Here is a 23,220-nt window from a genome sequence, read left to right on the forward strand (position 1 = left end):
TTTATCTATGCGAAGTGAGCATCAGTAACTGCCATCCACCCAATAGTAAGTAGAAAAGTGCATGTGGATTTGTAGTTGTGTTCAGGGAGTGTGAACTCTTTAAGAAGGTTTTTTTTTTTTTGTATGTATGTGCGTGTGTGCGTGCGTGTGTGTGTGTGTGTGTGTGTGTAATTTATTATATATATAATAAAATTTATTTTTATGTACATTCGTGGTTTGTCTACATATTTGTCTGTGTGAGGGCATTTGATCCTGGGATTACAAACACTTGTTAGCTGCCATGTGGGTGCTAAGAATCGAACCGGGATCCTCCGAAAGAAGTTAGGATGCTCTGAACTGCTGAGCCATCTCTTCAGCCCCTCAGGGAAGGTTTTTATCATTCCAAATTCAATTCTCTGGATCTATTTAATTGAACTCTAATTATTTCCTTGAATGAGTGAATAAGGTCTTTGTCTTTTTGTGGTATCGAGAGGGGTTTCAGCAAGAGAGCATGGAGTTGAGTGGAGATTTCTTACCTTCCATGTGTCTTGAGCATTTTAATCAACCTTTTTTTTTAAAAAAAAAAAAATCAGTTTCTTAATTTTTAAATAAGTTGACAGCAGTAACTTTGAAGATGTTTGTAGAAACCTGAGTAGATTAACATAAGAATACTGCATAGAGCAGACCCAAGGCTCCTGTGTGCCCTCCCCTAAGACTGCCCATCCTCACTGGATCTGTGAGACAGTTTTTTCCTTGTCATTTGAACTCCTCAGAGATAACTAGTCTGGAAATCCCATGAGATCTGATTCTGGTCAGTGACATACAGTGAATCATCCATTTTGATATCATAGTTTAATCTACTTCATTTAAGTTAATTTAGTGTATCAAAGGTGAGCGGGCATGAGTGCATGTGCATGATGTCGCCACTGCACATGTGGATCTTAGAGGACAACTTGAGGTAGTCCTGGGATTGAACTCAGGTTGTGTGAGTTGGCGGCAGGTGTTTTTCTCTACTGAGTCCTCTTACTGTGTTCCTCCATCATAGTTAAATGGACTGCTTTTATAGTAGTAATGATAATGATGACGTTAGGATGTATGATCCAGATGGCGTCAGTGGTGGGGACTCTGAGTGAACACTGAACCCCTGTTTACATTTATTAATGACAATGACATTGGAATGTGTTTTACCAGCTGACATCAGCGGTGACCTCACTGAGTGGCAATGCTTTAAACACAGTCTACATACCTGAAAGCAATTAGAGAAGTTACACATTATTCCTTGTCCTCACTCTCTTCTATCTTAAAATGAAACTTAAGAACTTCGCAAGAGTCGTACAGCATAGTCGTCCGCAGAGCTAGACTTATGCGTAAAACATTTACTTTTGTGCACCTTTTTCCATTACATTTTTACCTGTCTGTGTTTGGATGAAGCGCACTTGTCTATCACATTGTTATAAACTAAGTGCCCCCTTCTGCTATTACTTTTAGCCTACTAACTGTACATAGATACAGTGAATGCACATTACATATACATAAACATCTGTTAGATGTAAGTTGTGTTACCAAAATGACTTCTTTGTGGTTTGCTTATGATCACTCATTCATGCAAGAGTTCATTCTATAAAGATAATTTTTGAATATTAGTATCGCTCAGAGTCTTATGTACTAAGACTCTATCTCTGGTCAGGCCACACTTGATGCATAGAGATTTCTGCTTTCAAAATACAGATGATGGTGGACAATACAATGATGTTAATTACTGAATATTTATTTAATTTTAAGTCATATGAAGGGAGAAACAAACTAGTTACAAACATTGGGCGTGTGTGGATAGCTTCTCTGAGAAAGCCCTGCTTGATTTTATACAGTCTCTGGCCAGGCTGGCCATGAAATCACTAGCGGGCTCGGATGAGTTGACCAAAGTTGTCTGCACTTCCTGGGTGCTGAGATGTGTACCCCAGCCTACCTGGTCTATGCAGTGTCGAGTATCATATCTCATGCAAGCTAGACATGAATTGAAATACACCCTCAGCTCCCGTTTCAGTTTTATAATATTGCCATTCATGCATACTGAGGTCTATAAAGATATATACATATACAAAGTCACCTGTACACACCAATAACCCAGGCTTGGGATCATTTCACAGTAACCCAGCTATATAAGGGTGAGCCCAGGACTCCCACATTGAAGACATCTGTTTTGTTCGAAAAGGACTTTTACTCTTAAGACTGACACTTTATTTTTTAAACTTAACTTTACATCCTGCTCATTGCCTTCCTCCTGGTCACCCCTCCCACATTCCTCCCTCCCCGCTCTCCTGCCTCTCTCCCCTTCACTCTACCCTGGCAGATCAAGTCTTTGTGGGTCTAGGTGCATCCTTTCCCACTGAGGCCAGACAAGGCAGCCTAGCTACAATAACACATCCCACACATAGGCAACAGCTTCTGGGATAGCTATCACTCCAGTGTTCAGGACCCACACGAAGACCAAGCTGCACATCTGCTACACATGTTTGAAGGGTCTGCTCTTCAGTTGCTGGTTCAGTCTTAGAGAGCCCGAGGGGTCCAGGTTGGTTGACTCTGTTGGTATTCCTGTGTATTTCTGTCCCCCACTGGGCACAAAATCCTTCCCGCTACTCTTCCATAACATTCTGAGGTGATTTCTTGGACGAACAGCTTTGTCCTTTGGACATAGAGATTACTTTCCTTTAGGGATTGTGGAATAAACCTAAGATTAACTGTGGTCGTTCCTCCCATAAGCATACAAATGGCTGATAGTAGGTAGGCAGCAGCTGCTGTCCTCCACTGAGGAACTGAGTATTAACATTCATGTACCCCGAAAGCAGTTCTGAGCTTGTAAATCTAAGCTCAGAATACCTGCATTTGTTGAACAAAATGCATTCGTAATATTGCTTCCATAGCCACGTGCATTCCAGATAGAAGCATTATTGATTCTTGAAGCACACACTGTCCTTTCTATTCGGATCTGTCATCAAACCCAGTTTGTCTTATGACTATGAGTGAGCAAATATGACTGTTGTGGGATGGTGACTCGAAAGTCTACTGTAGGGAGATTAGTCATCATCTAAGCTCAGATGACTCTCTGCTTTGCTATTCGTATCCCGTGCAGGAGGAGTATAAGGTCCTGACATAGAAAGAAATAGAATATTCTACTTAGATTTTAACTCATGTTCTATCTTCTTCAATTGTTACTATGTACTACAGAATTCCTTTAAGCCAGTGACAGAGTGAAGAGGCCAGAATTAACTGGTTCTTTGAGATGGTTTGGCATCTTCATGCTGGAATTTTTTAACAGATTGTTTTGTGTTTACTAAAGACTTGGAAGCAGCTGAGAGCATATACAGTTGAATCACATGCCCACCGACCATGGCTTGAATGCTTTCATTGGTATTAGTGGACACAAATGGTCACACCAGTTTTTTGCTTTGGAAGTTGTTCATGAACCTGTTCACAGTGTCTGGTGCTCAGTCCCATGGAGAGTGACTAACTGATGATTTGTGTGTGTATATGCAAGCACGATGTGTATGCATACATATATCCACATGTCAGTCAGTGTGTGTGTATGTGTGTGTGTGTGTGTATGTGTGTATATATATATTGTTAAACATGTTTTTACTGGATGTAGACTTTCTGTTCTTACTGTTTCCACATCATGTGTCATTTTGTAAAATGACTACATTTTTGAAGTGTTTTGTGAACATTTTTCTTAGGCTGCTGCATCTGATGTATCCCCACCTTTTCCAACTGCAAAGAGAACGTTTACTAAGATGCACTGTCTGATATTGTAAATATCAACTCTTAAGGATGGTGTACTTTCCCAAGCTTCTTAATACTTTCTAAACCATTAAAACTTTACCCTGGGACATAAACTGCTTAATTTTCAAGTGGTTTGCCCATGTTGGTAGTCGTTATTTTCTGTGATAGGAGAGAGGTGTGCAATATTTTACATTTCATTTCATCTTTACTCCTGCAGGAAAATCTCAACCCAAACCTTACTGTATATAATTTTTTAACATGCAAAAATCCGGTTAAGTGGGGCATTGGTTTAAGAGGTAATTTTCTCACGAGATGTTAAGTATGAATTAGAGAAATGCCACTTTTATCTTGGCCTGAGGTTTAAGCAGAAGCTGTGAGGTTGATATTGAACCCATGTCCTTGCTACATGAATTGGCACAGATTTTTGGTTTACCAGGAAGAGGGGACTTAATATACTTGCTAAAATTTTAGGAGTTTAAGCATGAGCTCAAGGGCAAAAAAAAAAAAAAAAAAAAAAAAAAAACAAAAAAACTTTGAGAAATAGCAGGAAAAAATCTTTTCACATTAAATATCCATTAATTATATTCTTTTGGAAAAAGTGGCAAAATCACTCTGAAAAAAATGTTAAGAGTTTTTCCATACCAACAGCAGATTTTAGTGAAAGCAGTTCACTTGGACACATTCCAAGAAAACAGTCTTCTCAGTTATACTCAGGTTATTTTTCAGATTTTAAAAATAGAACTTTCCTCAAATTCTGAATTCTAATCATGTCAAGAAAAAGAATAATGTTTGAAACCTACATTCAGAGCACACTTTCTAAGCGAGAAAGCCACGCCAGTGTACTAGTAGTCAAAAGCCTGTGGGAGCCAGATGGCTGTTGGAAGACAGATTTTTCAGTTTCGACTTCAGATTTAAGCATGGTGTTTTGCTTTCTTGGTGGAAAAACCGGAAAGTTCGCTTAATTTCATCTGCTGCATGAATAGATGGCTGGAAAAAGAAAATACAGGCTGACAAACACTGAATAATTAAGATTCAAGTTTTCTTAGAGACCTATTTTTTTTTCATAATATCTAAAATAGAATTAAGCAAATGTCTTCTGTCTTGTACTGTATGGGCTGTTATGTTTCTCTGCTTCTCTCAGACATCTCGTGGGGAGTTTGATTCCAGCGAATTTGAAGTCAGGCGACGTTACCAAGATTTCCTTTGGTTGAAGGGTAAACTGGAAGAAGCTCATCCCACTCTCATTATTCCCGTGAGTTTATAAGGGTCTGTGGATCTTGTTTATCATGTATAAAGTATTTTAAAGTGTCTAAATCATAATCCCAAGCATAATACCTTTAAATCCGCTAAATTTCGCTTATCTTGGGCACATTTATTTTCAAACACTTTAATTTAACTATAGCTTTTTTAAAGCATTATAACATGGAATGATATTTTATTTTTCTAGACTAGCTTTGTGTGTTTTAATATATTATGATATATTTATTTATTTGTCATGGGGGTAGCCCAGGTATGCTGTCATGCATACGGAGGTCTCAGACAACTCAAGGGAGGGGGAATTCTCCTTCTACCATATGTCTCCCCAGAGATTGAGTTCAGGTTATCAGCCTGACCAATAGGGGTGTTATTTCCTTGGTGAACCATATTCCCAGTCTGTACTATGGACTTTTTAAAACTCATTTTTATTATAAACGAGGAGGTATTCAACTGATCTTCAGAATTCTTTGCAACCTGGTATGCCATGTTATATGCAAGATACTGGGTTGTTTTGTTTGATTGTTTTTCTTTTGGTTTTTGTTTTGTTTTAATTTAATTGATTTTTGTGTGAGCATGCTCCTATATGCAGGTCAGAGGACAACCTGTACGATTCGTTTTTCGCCTTCTACCTTGTGGATTCTGGATACCACACTCAGGTTGTCAGATCTGACAGCATGGGCCTTTATGTGCTGGGCCATCTCATTGGCCATTGGACAGATGCTTTAAATAAATATTTTATTTTATTTTTAAATAGGCACAGAGAGCCACAGGGCCCTAAGAGCATTTGCATACATACTTGGCTGCTCCCCACCACTCTTCTGTGACCTCTGCCCCATATATCTGCCTCTGTCTCTCAGTTCCATCTTCATCCTCCATCCACTGCCATGGACATACATGTGTTCTCACACAGTTGATTTTGTTCTTGTGCTCAGCCATTGCCAGAGAAGTTTATTGTGAAAGGCATGGTGGAACGCTTCAACGATGACTTCATTGAGACCCGCAGGAAGGCGCTGCACAAGTTCCTGAACAGGATCGCCGATCATCCAACTTTAACATTTAATGAGGATTTCAAGGTTTTCCTCACTGCAGAAGCCTGGGTAAGTGGTTCTATTTTACATTCGTAAGGCCCTTTAGAATCTATGGAGTGCAGCAGACTGTATATTCAGTCTTTCTGACCGTTAAAAATTAGGCAACGGTATCCTTGAAGTGTTTTAGTGAATTATTCTAGAAAATATGGGAGAAATATTAGAAACTATTTTAGGTATATCCCTGGTGCCAAATCAACATGTAGACAAGGTGTAAATCTATTGTTTCCTTCACGTACACATATCCTTAGTTCTCTTAACTTTTATTCAATGACAGGATGCTCTTTGCATATGTAGTCCACATTGGTCTTGCACAAATATGTTGTTCTGTGTATGTAATGTTTGTTGTGTGGTGTGTGTGTGTGTGTGTGCGTGTGTGTGTGTGCGCGTGCGTGTGTGTGTGTTGTGTAGATGTGTGTTGTGTAGGTATATGTGCCCATTCTTGTGTCAACATATGCATGCCAGAACACATAAGTGAGGGTCAGAAGACCCAAGAAGTCATGGAATGACCCTTTCACAGAGGTCACACATCAGATATCCAGTGTATCCGACATTTGCATTATGATTTATAACAATAGCAAATTTTCAGATAGACAGTAGCAACAAGAATAATTTTATGACAGGAGGGGATCACCACAACACGAGGAACTGTGTTAAATGGCTGCAGCATTGGAGACGTTGAGAACCACCGATCTATAACCTTAGAAGCTCGTTCCCCAGAGTATCGTGTGTGTATCACACCCAGAACATGTTACATCAGTGACTGCACCAACAGCTCGGCAGATACAGTTTGTGCTGCCACCGATAGGCTATGCTTTCTCAGGGAGGTCAGGGCGCTCCTACGTACACGGGCTGTCTGATCAGTGAGGGGTTACTCTTTGGTCACCAGTGCATTTTCATAAGACCTTTTGGAGAAAAAAACCTGTAGAAAGACAGACAACATCTTATTCCACATTTGGGTACATGATATATGGCTTATAAACATACAAATCAGGAGTTATTTTTACTCACAGATTGTGTATCTCCTTCCTCTGTGTTTTGTTCTCTAACTTTTGTTTGATCCCAAAGAAGCCTGTGTTTTCACAGATGCTGCCGTGCCCCCTTAGAACTGCGTGAGCCCTGTTTTGTGTTTTGCTGTTTGCTTAAGCACGCTGTATTTCTCAGGGGATGATTTTCGTGGCTGTGTATCTGTTTCTTTTTACAATCTGTAGCTGTCTCTCCCATATTAACTCTGAAATAATAAGCACACGTCTTATTAAAGAACTTTCTCTGCACACAGCCAGTCAGTGGAGGTGGTGTCCCAGTTTACCCACTCCACTTGGCTCAAGAGCTGTGCTCAGAGAGTCTGGTTATAAACTAAAACGAGAACAGGACAGAAGCAGAGTGTGTCCTGTGCAGAAGCAGAGAGTGTCCTGTGCAGGAATGGAACCTCTGAAGTGAGCTTGCTGTGATCCCCTCACCCTCCTGTTGCTTAATTGCTTGTGGACCTTGAACAAGTTACTTGCTGTTCCTTTCATTGCCCCTATTTTCCTTTGGAAAGTGAGGAAAAGAGTAGCATCTGTCGTTGTCAGGTGTGTGTGTAAGGCTGTGCGTGTAGTTACGGGGACACATCAAGCTGTCAGTAAAATCACCTAGGAGACTTGGAGAGCTAATTAAGGCTTCCACTCTTGTCAGTAGTAAGTGGGTCCTAGGAAGTGTTCTCTGAATCATTTGTATATGCAATCTCTTTTCTAAACTGTAGATCGGGGACTGAAGAGATGACTCAGTGGTTAAGAACATTTGCTACTCTTACAGAGGACCTCAATTCAGTTCACAGCTGTCTCTAATTTCAATTCCAGGGGACCTAACACCTTCTTTTGGCCTCTGGGGGCACTGCATAAGTGTGTTATGCTGCCTCCATACAGACAAACACACACACACACACACACACACACACACACACACACACACACACACACACATATAAAATAAAAATGAATATAAAAGATGTAGATTGCTTATCACATCTTCTTAATCACTGATCTCATTGATTTGTCTTAAACATTTATGCTCTGAGGAAAGACTGTCCACGTGTTTCACATGAGCTCTTTGAAATGGAATATTGTACCATAGAATGGGGTATAGGAGGATGATACCTCTACCCCCAGTATTCAGATGCTTCAAAGGTGAATGCTCTAAAAGACACGTGGAAGTGTGTTGTCTCCATCTCTGCTTTACTGCCGCTGGGAATGCTGCTGACTGACTCGCTGTATTTATTTCACTCTCTGCTTCTAGGAACTCTCTTCCTATAAGAAGCAAGGGCCTGGCTTGCTGAGCAGGATGGGGCAGACAGTCAGAGCAGTGGCGTCTTCCATGCGAGGAGTGAAGAACCGGCCAGATGAGTTCATGGAGATGAATAACTTCATTGAAACCTTCAGCCAGAAAATAAACTCGATAGATAAAATATCTCAGAGGATTTACAAGGAAGAAAGGGGTATGTCATTAGAGATGGAGCATCCAGATGTTCATCTCTTTCTCATCTATACTTTGGCTGCTGTGGTGTGGTGTGGTGACACTGTTAGGATTTTACTTACGCATAATGGCTCGTGTCCTGACATCCATTGCAAGGGTTTAAGGAACCAAGGAGTTGGCTCCGGCTTGAAGGTACTTGGCCTGCTCTCTGATATGAGGACTTGAGTCGGATCTCCAGCACCCATAAGGAATGCTGGGTACTGTGGCAGGTACCTGGCTATCCAGAGCTGGGGAGACAGAGCAGGCAGCTCTCCAGGGTTCATGTTCAACAAGACTTTGAATCACTGAGCCTAATGTCACACTGAAGGGCCCTTCTCATAAAACCAAGTTGGCAGCTCCCGGGGGACAACAGACAAGGTTGTCTTCTGACTCAGCCCCATAACCGCACATGCATGTGTGAGCACCTGTTCACACAGAGACGTGTACATGCACGTGCACACATACACACCCTTCCCACACATACAGGCTCATTCATTTCCTTAGTGATGACTGTAAGGTAGTAATGGCCAGTCCCTGTTCAGTTTCATGGAGCTTCCATGCGTAGATCACAACACGACATGGCAACAGTGCCAGCGCCCGAGCCCAGGATTCTCAATTTAGTTTATCAAGTTTGTGTCAAGTAGTCAACATAGACCATCTCTCAAAAATCAAAGAGTGGCATTTCAGGAACTGAATTTCAGTATCTTACTGGTGGTGGGAAGGATGTGTTAGGTCACAAAGACTTACATTACATATGGGGAGAATGGTGGTCTGTCCTATTATCTGCCTTGTAAAAACCATGCTAATCTTTAGCCTTTAATGATTCTACTCCAATTGCTTAATGATATTTATTTTCTAATTTGAAAATTGTAAAGGGATGGGAAAACCAGCAAACATGTTTTTAATACATGTTGGTACTGATGAGGAAGAGCCAATTACAAATAGAAGGCACCCTACCGCTGCCTTGTTTGTGAGTTTGTAACTTGTCTCTATCACTAAACTGGAAATTTTATTTTAGCTCTAGTGTATACTATGTAGGTAGCAGCCGCATGATAGAAAAAAAGATCGACTCCTTGAAGCTGTCCTCTGACAGTGCAAACTGTGGCACATGTGCTCTGCCCCTCCCCATACATCTAAATGTATGTAAAAGAGGGGAAAGGGAGATTAGAAGTGGGAGAGGGCTCAGTGGTTAAAGTAAGTGCTGTGGAGGCCTGAGAAACTGAGTTTGAGTCTCCAGCAATTATGTCAACTCTGGGCTCAATAACCCCACAGCTGAGCAGCAGGGGGATGATCCCAGTGGCTCCCTGGCCAGTCAGCCTAGACCAGAAATAGGGAAGCCCGAGATTCATTCACATTTCTGGACAGAAAAGGTGAAATGCCAAAGAAGAAGACACCAAGCATAAACCACTAGTCTACATGTGTAGACACATGGATAAGCACACTCATATACATGCATGCATACATACATACATACATACATACATACATACATACATAAACATTCATATGGAGAATTAACAATAAAGAATAATTTAAATATAAAACAGAAATGTTTTATTTTCCTAAAAGTACATAATTATTTTCCTAAATGTACAGTCTTTGCTTTGTAGTGTCTGAATGCAGTGTAATGATTGGTTTTGATTCTCTTTACAGTTGTCATTTCCTTTCTGTCTGTCTGTCTGTCTGTCTGTCTGTCTTCTCTTGCTCGCTTTTCTTTTTCTTTTGTGTTCCCCCTTTTTCCTCTTTGCAGGGGTTTCAGTGTGTTCTCCACCTGGTCTCCCACATGCTAAGGTGTCAAGCCTGCACCACCACCCCTGCCTCACTGTTCTCTTAGTCTCAAGAAGCTAATTAGTTAAGTAGGTTCTGGGACTCCAGTTCTGTGAAGCAGATTCCTTATGCACAGTTAGGCTGGGCAACAATTCAAAGCATGCTCTGGAAACTGCTGATTCCTGAGAACCACAAAGATGTCCACAAACTTCGAATTTACTGGCAGGGAGGTCCTTAATGGCTTTACTCTTTGTGAAGGAAACTCAAGTCTTACAGACTTGCTAAATCTGACCTCTTGTTTCTAAAGTGAATGCATCTGGCCCAAACTTGGAGACTTCTCATTTTATAAGAGCAGGAGGATAGAGGGAAAGCTGGGAAAGAGGAAATCATGATTAAACTGTACGGTATGAGAAACATTAATTTAAAAAGGAAGAGAAGATGTGAAACATACTTAACAGAGTTAAAACCAGGATTCCTTTTGGTATTTTGAAATCTAACTGGTGCGGGGCATTCAGAACCCTATCAGGAAATTAGTTTGAGCGAGGTAAGTAGCGCTTTCCCTTTGGATGGTTTTCATTCGCATGTTTGAAAAAAAGGAGGGGGGCTCAGTTTCCTTTTCTTTTCTCTTTCCAAATTTATTAAATTTATTCTGCAGAATGCTGCTGATTACATGTTGTTTCTCTGTGCTATGGAGTGAAGAAGAGATTACAGCTGCCCCTGCCCCAGACCTCACAGGATACCTGATACATATATTACTAGTTGAATTCCAGGGGTGCTTACTAAATGTTGATGTGTAGGTGTGGTTTGAAAGCTGTGTAATTTTAAGAAGCCTCTGTAGTAAAAATAGTTAGCTGCCTACGGAGGGCCATCAGCGCACGCACATACTGAGAACGGAACTGTTGAAATTCTTTTTTTTCTGTTTTGGGGTCATTAATCTTCAGCAGAGATGAACCTGGACTCTGAAAAGTAAAGTTAAGAACCTGGAATAAAACTGTTATCTTCATGAGACAATCTTCACTTCTTGAGTTCCCTTGTTTATAGAAAGAATTGGGCCGAGTTGTAGCTTTGAGTGGCAGAGTACATTTCAGTCAATTATACTGTGTGGAAAGAAGGTGAGCTGTAGAGGGTATCATTGTGTGTATGGTGATTGCCGGAGAGTAAAGGAAGAAAGCCTACAGTTTTGCTTAGGTTAGTGGGTAGTAATTACTCTTGAGGAGTTTGTATAGTTCAAAGAATGGAAGTAAGACACGTTTTGTTTAGAACCTTGGCTCTACATACTTAGATATAATATCTATATGTAATTATATGATAGATGGAATTTCATAACGGCCATGATGGTTGTATAACATCCGTTTTCCAAGCTAGGATAATAGAAATGGAATCCAATTTTGTTTACACTTAGTTGCACTTCTAAAGCTGACTTGTACAATCTGCAAAGGTTGGTTAATTAGCGAAGGATAATGTAAGCATTTCCTTATATCCAACTGTAAGAACTTATAGGGAATGAGACAAAGGCCTTTCATGTTATCTATGATGTGGGAATTTTCAAAAACATTTTATAGAAGCTGGAGAGATGGCTCCACAGTTAAGAGGTCTGACTGATCTACCAGAGGATGTGGACTCAGAGCAGCTGGCAAATCTACCTTCAAGGGTCCCAGTTCCCTTTTCTCCTCACTGGGGGCACCTGAACATGCACACACTCACTCACTGAACCAAAAGAATATAAATAAAAAATAAATCTATAAAAAATGAAAACTGACAAAGACATCTCTTTTGTAGACTATTTTGATGAAATGAAAGAATACGGCCCTATTCATACTCTATGGTCCGCCTCAGAAGAAGACCTGGTTGATACGTTGAAAGGCATTGCCAGCTGCATTGACCAGTGCTGTAAGGCCACGGAGAAGCGGATGTCTGGCCTGTCCGAGGCTTTGCTCCCTGTCGTCCATGAGTATGTGCTTTACAGCGAGATGTTAGTGGTAAGACACTCTAACAAGAGTCTCAGTGCTATTCGCTTCACGATGCTGTCTCTGTATTTCCACCACTCTTTCCTGTCCTAGTAGGATGTTTTACATGTAGATGCCCAAGAGATATCTGTTCCCTGTAGTCATGAATCAATGGCTGAGAGATCACTTAAACAATAACTGGGATAATCAATAGGAACACCAACAATCTATATCGTTGTCTTCAACCGACAGCATCCTCAATCCAGAGTTACTTAAGTGACAGTCTTCTAACATTTAGTTTTACTTTAACGCATGTCTTTTTATGCTTTATAGATTTACTACCTTGAGAGCTACTTTCGTATATCATTTATGATTTTAAAACATACTTCATATGTACTATGTATATATTACGTAGAAAGTGATTGAGTAGGGTCTTGATAAATGTATGCTATGCCTTCAGGCTGCTTCTGAAAGGAAATCTTCCAGGTTAAAGTGTTCTCTTACAGCATGTTGAAAGCTTTTCATTTTTTATATACTCATCGAACATTCTTCTTCCTCAGTTCAACTTAAGATTTCCAGATACTTGCCCTTGTTTCTTCACATTGTCTTCAATGACAGTGGCTTTTGTCCTGCATTGCCCTGTGCTCTCAGTATGCATGGTCCTTCTGGTGCTTAGTCTTTCAGGGGTAGTTGGAGGACAACATTGGAAGTGTATAGCATATATTCCAACATAGCCCCTTCTGCTTGAAATTGGAGCACAGCTGATTTAAGATGTTATACACCTTGGTTATTAGTAATTTTTTTAATTGTTTCTATCTTGGTGAGAACATAGCCATGTAAGCATGAGTTATTTCTCTTGTTTCTCATGTTTAGGCTTTACTTGAGAGTCATTAGATCTTGCATCAACTTTTCAGACTTTTGATGTTACCTGGATTCTGAGGAGTTTTCTATAAACAAACACTCCTTGCTTCTCGGAGACTCTAGGGTTCATGGTTGAGAATTCTTCCTCTCCATCTGTTGCCTCAGCTGCGTCTCTTGGTTTTCTCTTATTAGTCACCTCTCCTTGTGATCCTTCATGGAAATATGGTTTGTCTGTTTTCTTCCATCAGTTCGGCAGTACTTAACCCTATGTTATGTCATGAAAGCAAAATCCTATGCAATTAAATCTCTGGAAAAAATCATAATGGCCACTAGAAAGACCTATTATATATTCCTTGATGGACTGAATTTATTTTATAGATAGCTAAGGTATAATCACTAGTTTTTATATTACATTTTTGCTTCTGTTTCATATTGACATATTTTCATCTGAGTTACAATAATCACTTATGATACCTTAATAAATAATGATTAAAATTCTATGATCTTTACTGGCTATCTTTTAAAATATATGTTTATATTAAAATGATTTATAAATTAATGCGCAGTATAGAAGTAGACCATGAGTATATAGGGCTTAATGGTAGTATGAATCATTGAGAATAGAGAAAAGAAAATGTGTCTTGACATTAATCCAAGTAAGGTGATATAAAGGAATTTATGACAATTAGTTGAATTTTCTACTGTTTTTGCTGAGGTTAGGGAAAATGTTAATGTCTTTTTAAATAATTTTTGTGTCTTATATAGCATACCTTAATTATGCAAAATTGGTGCCATTATGCTGTCTTCATACTTGTATATATTTTTATTACCTGCTTCCACTCTGGATGGCAGTCTTCTTCCCAACTTCTTCTTTCCTGCCTTGTTTATTGATTAACTGAATGACACACTAAATTTCATTGAGCTGCTTACAGGATCAAGGGTGTGGTAGCTATAGAAACAGGAACAATTTATCAGTGGCAACACCACGGAAGAAAATTTCTCTCCCTGCCCTAGCAACTATTAACAGCTTATAGATTCTTATAGACACATGGGGCCTCATGATCTCCTTAAGTCTAGCAGCTCTTAACAGCTTATAAATTACCAAGGAGAGGCAATTCTGCTAGGAGAGAAACTTGATTCAATATGTCTCTGGACACACTTTTAACCCACCCCTTCCCAGTTCCCCTTGGAAGGCCTCAGAGCCTTGCACCTTGAGTCTAGCTGCTTCCTTCTATAAAGCGTCTCGTCATGAGCTGCACCTCTTCTGTCAATGGTTGGCTTCATTTCCTATCCAGAGTCAGTTTTAATATTCCCTTAATTAATATTGGAAAGCCTGTGGAAGAAGACTACAGGGGACTAGTACTCATGCCTCTGATGTTAAGTCTAAATCTTATAAGACAATTAAGTTGCCTAAAGAAAGGCAATGGAAAAATGGAAAATGCATTAAAGGCATAGATGGGTGCTATATTTCCATGGAGTCTCAAGAGTGTTTTAAGGATAAGAACATGAAACATGAATTTATAATTATTCAAGAAAACAACATTGAACCCCCAGCTAACCCAAGAAGCTATGACTTCTCATCAAACCTTAGCTAATGGGTGAATAGTTATACATTTTGAGTCATGGTGAAATTCTTAAGGTGGGAATTTATGTTCCAGCTCTCTGATTTTGGGCTGTAATTATGGGTTTGATTAGCTATCCTTTTTGGGTCAAAGGAGATGCTCCACAGATTGTATTTCCAAGTTAGCGACTCTGATGACCTCTCAGGTATCCCTGTGGATGATGGAACATGTGTCTCTATTGCACTCACTGATCCTTTTTGCTTATTTGTTCTACTCTGCTCTCTCTGAAGCCTTTGCCATCAAATATTAAGCATGCATGTAATGCTTGAACTGGTAAAATGTGCACTGGGAAACCTAATACAAAATGTATAAAAATAATTTTAAATATTTGATTATAGTTGAGAATTTAAAGAGTAAAGAAACCTCTATAAAAAATATTCTGATTTCAAACGGCTGATTACATCAGAAATATATTCCTGATGATTATTTATATTCTAAAATATTAACAGTTGTTACGGGCAATAATTACAGCAAACCCCAACTTGATTTATCCTTTTGTTTTGATATGAAGGGTGTTATGAAAAGAAGAGATCAAATCCAAGCAGAACTGGATTCCAAAGTAGAAGCTTTGACCTACAAGAAAGCCGATGCTGATCTGGTACGTCTTAAGTTTGTTAACAGAGTCATGTAGAAGCCACTGTCGAAAACAATGAACTAACAATATAGAGCTTCCCTGTGCGGGTACTTCTAACTATTCAGTAACTAATACTCTAAAAGTCAATAGCATACTATTCTTTAAGTCTTCAAGCTTGGAATTCTTGTTTTTCTGCCTTTCTGACCTGCGTTGACTTGAGCTATGAGGAAATATGAATCTGATGGTTTCAGAAGGACACACTGACGTGTTTGGAAAAGGTAGTTTACATCACATCAGGTCAGTACTCAGCGAAAAAATTCATACTGTGCAAGTGTCTTGGCAAATAAATTCCTTTTTAAAGTTTAATCCTTTCCTTAAAATATGGTAGGTTTCATTCAAGATTGGATATTTTAATGAATTCTTATGTTTTGCTATTATGAGGAAATATTGTCAGTTGTGATCGATTTTTTTTTTTTGTAGCACCTCCCATTTTCTGCTGGAGTATTCTAAATTAATTGAATTTCTGACATTACATTGTTGGGTTCATGGCATTGTAGTATTTATATTTTGTTGCATTTAAATATTCCAGCTCAGCATGACCAGAGTAGAATTTCCACTTAACTTTTACAATTGAAGAAGGCTTGGATGGGAGAGGTTGCCTAAGCCTAGCTGCTGTTGAAACACAGCAGGGCTGGAGGAGATTCTGTTGTCTGTCATAGTTCACATTGCTTCAGAGGGAAAGCATAGGAAGAAGAATTGAGTCATCCACATCCTTTACTCAGTGAAGAAATACTCAGATGATCGTTGATTAGTTATTGAGTACACTTCATCAAGTTGTTGGTGGGGAGGAATCCCGAAGCCCTCTGTGTACTATTGTAGCCTCTTCAACTTGAGACTCCTCGACTTGACCTGGTAGTGGTTTTTGATTCCTTCTTCTTTCTTGCATTAAACACTTTATCACATAAAATTTTATTTTTTTAATTCCTTCAAAATCTCTTGCATCCTCTCCAATCCCCAGCCCTGCTTTGGCTCCCCTCCGTATTTCCCTGGCCATTATCTAAACAGTTTAAGGGCAGGAATTGGCAATTTGTTCACTGGATGTTCCCAGGCTGTACTGTGTGCTTTACGCTAGTCATACAATAGATAATTAATGAAACAATAAAAATCATGATGGGGGTTGGGAATTTAGCTCAGTGGTAGAGCGCTTGCCTAGCAAGCGCAAGGCCCTGGGTTCGGTCCACAGCTCTGGGGGAAAAAAAAGAAAAGAAAAGAAAAGAAAAATCACAATGACCACTTTGATCCACGAGAGCTTGCTGAAGGCTAAAATCAAGAGGTCTCTACAAACTCAGCTTTGTGCAAAACAGACACTTCATTCAAATCTGACTGGGGACTTTACTCACGCCTTATTCTATGTTTTCCAAAATGGAATTCAGTTGTCTGAGTGGAATGTGAGTGCGGAGTGGTGGGCAGAGGGGGAGACAAGCATGCTTACAGGAGGATAATGGGAAATAGACAGGGAGGAGCTTAGTGACCAAAGGAAGAGTTATATTTTTCTTGACATAACGATAAAGAGAAATGTAAAAAATCAGCCTTTTGTATTCAGGCTTGTATGTTTTGTTCTCTTTTGAGACTGCTAGATGGAAAGAAAGAGTGGACACATATACAGAAATTTTAAGTACATCCTTTGAACATTAGAATTCATTTTCCATTGGACAAATTATTTTAGCAATTATTAAGACTAGTGGTTTGACAAAATTTACTTCCTGAGTAAATATTAGAGACTTTAAAATTCCCAGGGAACAATAACATAGATTATAAAAGCAGCATTTGTTCAATATGGCCCACCGTGCTGTATTCTGTTTTTATTTTTTAAATTGAAGTAATTTGATTGATTTCTGAGCATGTGAGTGTGTGAGCATGTGTGTGTGCGCACGCACACGTGTGTGTTTGTGTGTGCATGTTTGATGTCTATTGTATTAAAATCCTCATTATTATGAAATTGTGGAAATTTTAAAACTTAATTATTCCATTATATGCCATAACATTTGGAATTAATGTTTGAAGCAGTCATATTTAATGGAACCATCACAAGTTTTCTTTTTAAATTAATGTATAACCATGACAGGTTTTAAGCTTGTATTTTTTATCGGTTTTACTCCTCAAAGCAGATCTGTCTTATAATTCATAAGATTACTATGATGATTTGTAAAATTCCCCATTTTCAAAGGGTGTGTTTACGTGTCCTTTCATTCATCACATAGATATGCCCACCACAGTCGTGTGTTTTATACAAAGTAAAATCCCTCTGTGCCATGATGCATTGTTAGTAACCTTGCAGAATCACCCACAAATGAGTATGCCATGATTGGTCGCTGAACAACCGAAAAAGATGTTGCTTGGAAATATGCAAGATGGGTGTCACCATGGAAACCTGCCCTTGTGAGGTCCTTCTAAGGAGCAGGCCTTTGCAGTCACCATGGCGACCCTGGCAGAGAACTGAATATAGCAATCTGCTTGGTTGTTTACCATGGCAACTGAAATAGGGCCACTTCGGAGACAGCACTGGGGCCATTTCTATGGAGACCTCCTGAGGCTGCCTTTGGAGGCTTTATCAAACCCACATCATCAGGATAGGATGTCCCATGCACACCCAATAAGCAACAGTAGGCAACTTCTAATGATAAGCTGGGCAAAATGATTCTGCTACCAAGTGTTCAAAAATTAGGAGGATAATAATGACTCCATAGAAAGGCGACAGCAGAGTAACACACTGATATATTATGCTGAAAGCATCAGGTGGCCTTTAGCTGGGTTGCACGGTACATCAAACCAGCCTCTAGTTATTTTACGTAACCTGTAACCATATCTGGGAGCTAAGTAATGACAGGACGTATGGCCACTTTTACTCACCACGGAGATATGTCCATCACAGGCATATGTCTTTATATAATCTAAACCTCTGAGTGCATTTTTGCACTTATCACCCTGGTTATTGTAAAACGGCAACATTGTTGAGTTTGTGGTCTGTCGTCCTTACCTTGAAGCAGCAAATGAATGGTTTCAGAATGCCCTCTCCTTCCTAAAGGCAGAACGCTCTTCAAATTCAGGTCAGCTTGTTTACTGAAAGTTTTGTTATTTATGCTTTGGAATTAGATAGACTTACGCACAAATACTAGCTCACCAACTTATGAACTGTGACCTAGGACACGTTTCCAACGTCTTATAGCCTCCTCTTACACTGTGTATATTTGCAGAAATTATTAGCACCTTTGTAACGGGCTTGCTGAAAGACTGGATGATATGATGCTAAGAAATTGCTTATATCGTAGCACGCACATGGACGTTTTTGCCTGCCACTGTTTAGATGCTATGTAGAGAAGAGGTATTTGTGTTAGGTTCAGAATAATGACAAGTATGTGTTCACTGTTGTGCAGGGAGAATACTTATCTGCGAAATGGGTATTATTAAAGATAGTAGAGGTTCAGAAAGCACACAAGATTGAGGAGCTGGGTGGGTCTGTGGAGTCTATGGTGCAGGGAGCTGGTGGAGTGTAGTGAATGGGGGATGGAAGCAGTGAATGGGGGATGGAAGCAGTGAATGGGGGATGGAAGCAGTGAATGGGGGATGGAGGCAGTGAATGGGGGATGGAGGCAGTGAGTGGGGGAGAGAAGCAGTGAATGGGGGATGGGAGCAGTGAATGGGGGATGGAAGCAGTGAATGGGGGATGGAAGCAATTAGGCAGGGAGCCTTTATCCTCAGATAAAGGAAAGGAAACCCCACATTTTGATCATTGTAAATCCAAAGGGATCTTGAACTGAAGTGTTAGCAGTAGGTTCAGGAGAAGGGTTAACTGGAGAGAGGTAGATGGAGAACAGATTCCTTATTACCTCATAGATGGGAAGATATACTATTACCTTTCCCATTCTAGCTGGTGAGAGGTAAGTGGTAGTTATCAGCACTGAGAAATAAATAAAGAAGAAACTTAGAAACACACCACTTCAAATCCCAGTAAGGTAGCCTTTTGAGAAGAACTACATTCAACAAAACTCTGACCAACGTTTGTTGAGTACCTGTTGTGAGAATGTCTGTCCAGGCAGGAAAGGGACAAGAAGGGAGGTCAAAAAGATAGGCCCTCATATATCTTACATGTTAGAAGGTAGGGAAAACAATAATCCAAAACAAAACAAATAATTCTCACTTAAAATTATCATTTCTCCTGACATGAAGAAGAAATACAATTGATCATATTTGGACTGTGTTGGGTAGGAAGAGCTCTTTGTTAGTTGATGGGTTATACACAGTGAAGAGTGCACTTTGGGGGCTGGGTAAGCAGAAGGAAGTAATTAACATTAATTGGGAAAGCAAAGGCCCTCAGAAGAGGGGACTTAAGGAGGAATATGAAGAAACCAGATCCGGACATGTAAAATTGATGTGACTATTTGGCATGAAGGTGGATACCTTTAGTGGTGAATTATACAAACAGAAGCTCCATGGGTTAAAGCTGGTGTGTATCTAGAGATAGTATTTAAAAATGATTAGCAAGGGGATGGCATTCAAAGTCATGGGATGAGCTGTGGTCACTAAGAGGAGAGAAACTAATGAAGGAAAATCCCGGCCTTGGCTTTGACATACTCTAAAAGGTCAATGCAAATGGGAGACCCAAATAATAAATAGGTAGCAAAAAGGAAGAGAGGAAATTTATATAGCTTGACTTCTGGTAGGCAATTCAGTGGATAAACGAAATAAACAAAGCTAATTAGGACCATTCAACATTTTAACCAGTTTCCTGCTGAGATATTCAAACAATTTGATAGGGAATAATTTACGTGGATATAGGTTGATCATTTCGTGATGCTCTGAGTGGTATTCTGTGCCCTAATAGAGAAGAACTTTGATGAAATAGAGACATCAAATTGAGGAATAAAGAATGAGAAGAACAGAACAACTGATATTAGGAGAAGAAACGAAGCTCTGTGGGAGCTAGTGTACTTTGCAGCTTGGTTAAGTTTTCAGTCAGAGCTTCTGTTTGAAAATGCTTATTCACTTCCCCACCTAACTGTAAAATAAATAAAGTTCATCTGTGGTGCTAAATATGGCTGCGTATCCTTTTTATTTTTATTTTTATTTTGGAATGAATGATTTATAGTTTTCCACTCAATGCAGCATTCGGATATAAATGAATATGAATACATTTGACATTTAGCAATATGTGCATAGACTGAAATTTGGATCTAGATATAATGCCATAGCTGTTTAGCACTATATTTATGTGAGCAAAAAAAAATACATTTTCATAAGATAATGAAATACGAATACGAATTTGCATATAGCCGTTTTCAGTAGCTCCAAGCAGATACCAAATTAATTCAGGCTGATACTTGCTCTGTATGACTTGCTATTTTTGAAACAATGTTTTACTCTCATCCTCAAATGGTGGTTATTAATTTCCAAATGTTCTTAGTGGTGTGCTAAATCTGCACAAAGGAAGATTGCCTTCTCTCTGATTCTAGAAAGCCAAGGAGATATGAATATTGATCAACTGAGCTGTTATCAAGACAGGAGCCAGGAAAGTGCACCTTCTTGGATATTTGCTGGCTCACCTCTCTTCCCTGACAATTTAATTAAGTTTTTTTTTCATATGACTTACTCTGTTTGAGTGTGTATATCAGTATAGCATGCTTGCATCTGTGTATGCATGTTCCCATGTGTGTAGATACACATATATGAGTGGAGGCAGGAGGATCATGATTATTGTCTTCATTGATTGCTCTTTATCTTATATATTAAGACAAGGTCTCTTACTGACCCTAGAACTTACCAAACAAAGTAACCAGCTTGCTTTGGGATCACCCATCTCTTGTCTATCTAGTGTTAGCCTTATAAGTGGGCTGCTACCCTATCCCATCCCCCACCATTCATATGGAGGGTGGAATCTGACCTGTGGTCTTCACACTTAGATAGCAATATCCCCAGCGTGATTCTTTTTAATTTTTCTCATATTTGAAAGATCCACAGGTAACATATATGCATGAGTGTCTACTGGAAGGGAAGGAAGTTTCTTCCTAGTATATTTATTTTTATCATTTTATCCTAAACGGCATGCCACAACATTTTTTAAGTATTTGGGGTCAGTATTACAAAACGAAATCATATAATCAACCACAATGGAGATATGACTTCCAGAATTGACTGATTTCAGCTACCATACATTCCATGAAAAAGCAGTCATCTCAGAAAACAAAATTAAAAACCAGTAAGTGTACCTCCTTCCATACAAGTAGGGTAGCAGCATCTTGAACTCACATATAAAGAGCTGAGTGGAAATGTGGGATGAATGAGAGAGATGCTGTAACAAAAAGGTCCTCATCAGCCAGAAGAATATTTCAGGGGTGCCATGGATTCTTCTCCATTCCAGTGCTCTTTTGCTAAACTCCTCATCCATGGATTCATTGCCTTTACTTAAGAATGTGTGTGTATGTGTGTGTGTGTGTGTGTGTGTGTGTGTCTGTCTGTCTGTCTGTCTGTCGCCTATTTATAGAAACTCATAAAAGACAGTTTTAGAGAAAATAGTAATGAGTATTTGATAAAAAGATGGTGGAAGTAATCCACACGCAGGAGGCTGTTGAGCATGAAATTGCTACATGGACATTTCTCTTTGTGCCTCTAGCACTCCTTTTTTTTTTTTTTTTTTTTTTTTTTTTTTTTTTTTTTTTTTTTTGTTTTAATTAACTTGGTATTTCTTATTTACATTTCGAGTGTTATTCCCTTTCCTGGTTTGCGCCAACATCCCCTAGCCCTCCCCTCCCCTTCTTTATGGGTGCTCCCCTCCCATCCTCTACCCATTGCCGCCTCCCCCAACAATCACGTTCACTGGGGTTCAGTCTTAGCAGGACCCAGGGCTTCCCACACTGGTGATCTTACTAGGATATTCATTGCTACCTATGAGGTCAGAGTCCAGGGTCAGTCCATGTATAATCTTCAGGTAGTGGCTTAGTCCCTGGAAGCTCTGGTTGCTTGGCATTGTTGTACATATGGGGTCTCAAGCCCCTTCAAGCTCTTCCAGTTCTTTCTCTGATTCCTTCAACGGGGGTCCTATTCTCAGTTCAGTGGTTTGCTGCTGGCATTCGCCTCTGTATTTGTTGTATTCTGGCTGTGTCTCTCAGGAGAGATCTACATCCGGCTCCTGTCGGCCTGCACTTCTTTGCTTCATCCATCTTGTCTAATTGGGTGGCTGTATATGTATGGGCCACATGTGGGGCAGGCTCTGAATGGGTGTTCCTTCTGTGTCCGTTTTAATCTTTGCCTCTCTAATCCCTGCCAAGGGTGTTCTTGTTCCCCTTTTAAAGAAGGAGTGAAGCATTCACATTTTGATCATCCGTCTTGACTTTCATGTGTTCTAGGCATCTAGGGTAATTCAAGCATTTGGGCTAATAGCCACTTATCAATGAGTGCATACCATGTGTGTTTTTCTGTGATTGGGTTACCTCACTCAGGATGATATTTTCCAGTTCCAACCATTTGACTACGAATTTCATAATTCGCAGTCCCTGTAAAGAACTTTAAGATAAGGCCTTGATTCCAGTCCAAGGATTGCCTATGCTGGTTGAGAGCACAGCATTTCCTGACAGAAGTCATGGACTGATTTTGTAGTTTAGGGCAAGTTCCTTAAACTCCATTGTATTTCCCTCAGCTACCAGAGAAGTGAGGGAGAAGTACCTTCCTAGAATACTGCTTAGCCAACTTACTAAAACCCTCAGCCGGTGCTGACCCAAAGTTGGCTAGCAAATTTTAAAGCGTATTTGCCCTTCTTCGGAGTGTACAATGTGCTTCTTCATTCTTCTGTATCAAAATGTGGAGGGTGT

At 39.7% G+C, this 23,220-nt stretch overlaps 1 protein-coding gene across 1 annotated transcript in view; it reads left to right on the forward strand.

Annotated features, from left to right (window-relative positions):
• Snx7 (sorting nexin 7) overlaps window positions 1-23,220 on the forward strand; it is an 85,572-nt gene that overhangs the window by 23,480 nt on the left and 38,872 nt on the right. The window contains exons 3-7 of the mRNA XM_032897414.1: window positions 4,898-5,008; window positions 5,946-6,110; window positions 8,373-8,571; window positions 12,135-12,334; window positions 15,296-15,382. Coding sequence (XP_032753305.1) covers window positions 4,898-5,008; window positions 5,946-6,110; window positions 8,373-8,571; window positions 12,135-12,334; window positions 15,296-15,382 — 762 coding nt within the window. The remainder of the gene's footprint in view (window positions 1-4,897; window positions 5,009-5,945; window positions 6,111-8,372; window positions 8,572-12,134; window positions 12,335-15,295; window positions 15,383-23,220) is intronic.

The sequence above is a fragment of the Rattus rattus genome, chromosome 3 (genome assembly GCF_011064425.1).
Source record: "Rattus rattus isolate New Zealand chromosome 3, Rrattus_CSIRO_v1, whole genome shotgun sequence".
Taxonomy (NCBI): Eukaryota; Metazoa; Chordata; class Mammalia; order Rodentia; family Muridae; genus Rattus; species Rattus rattus.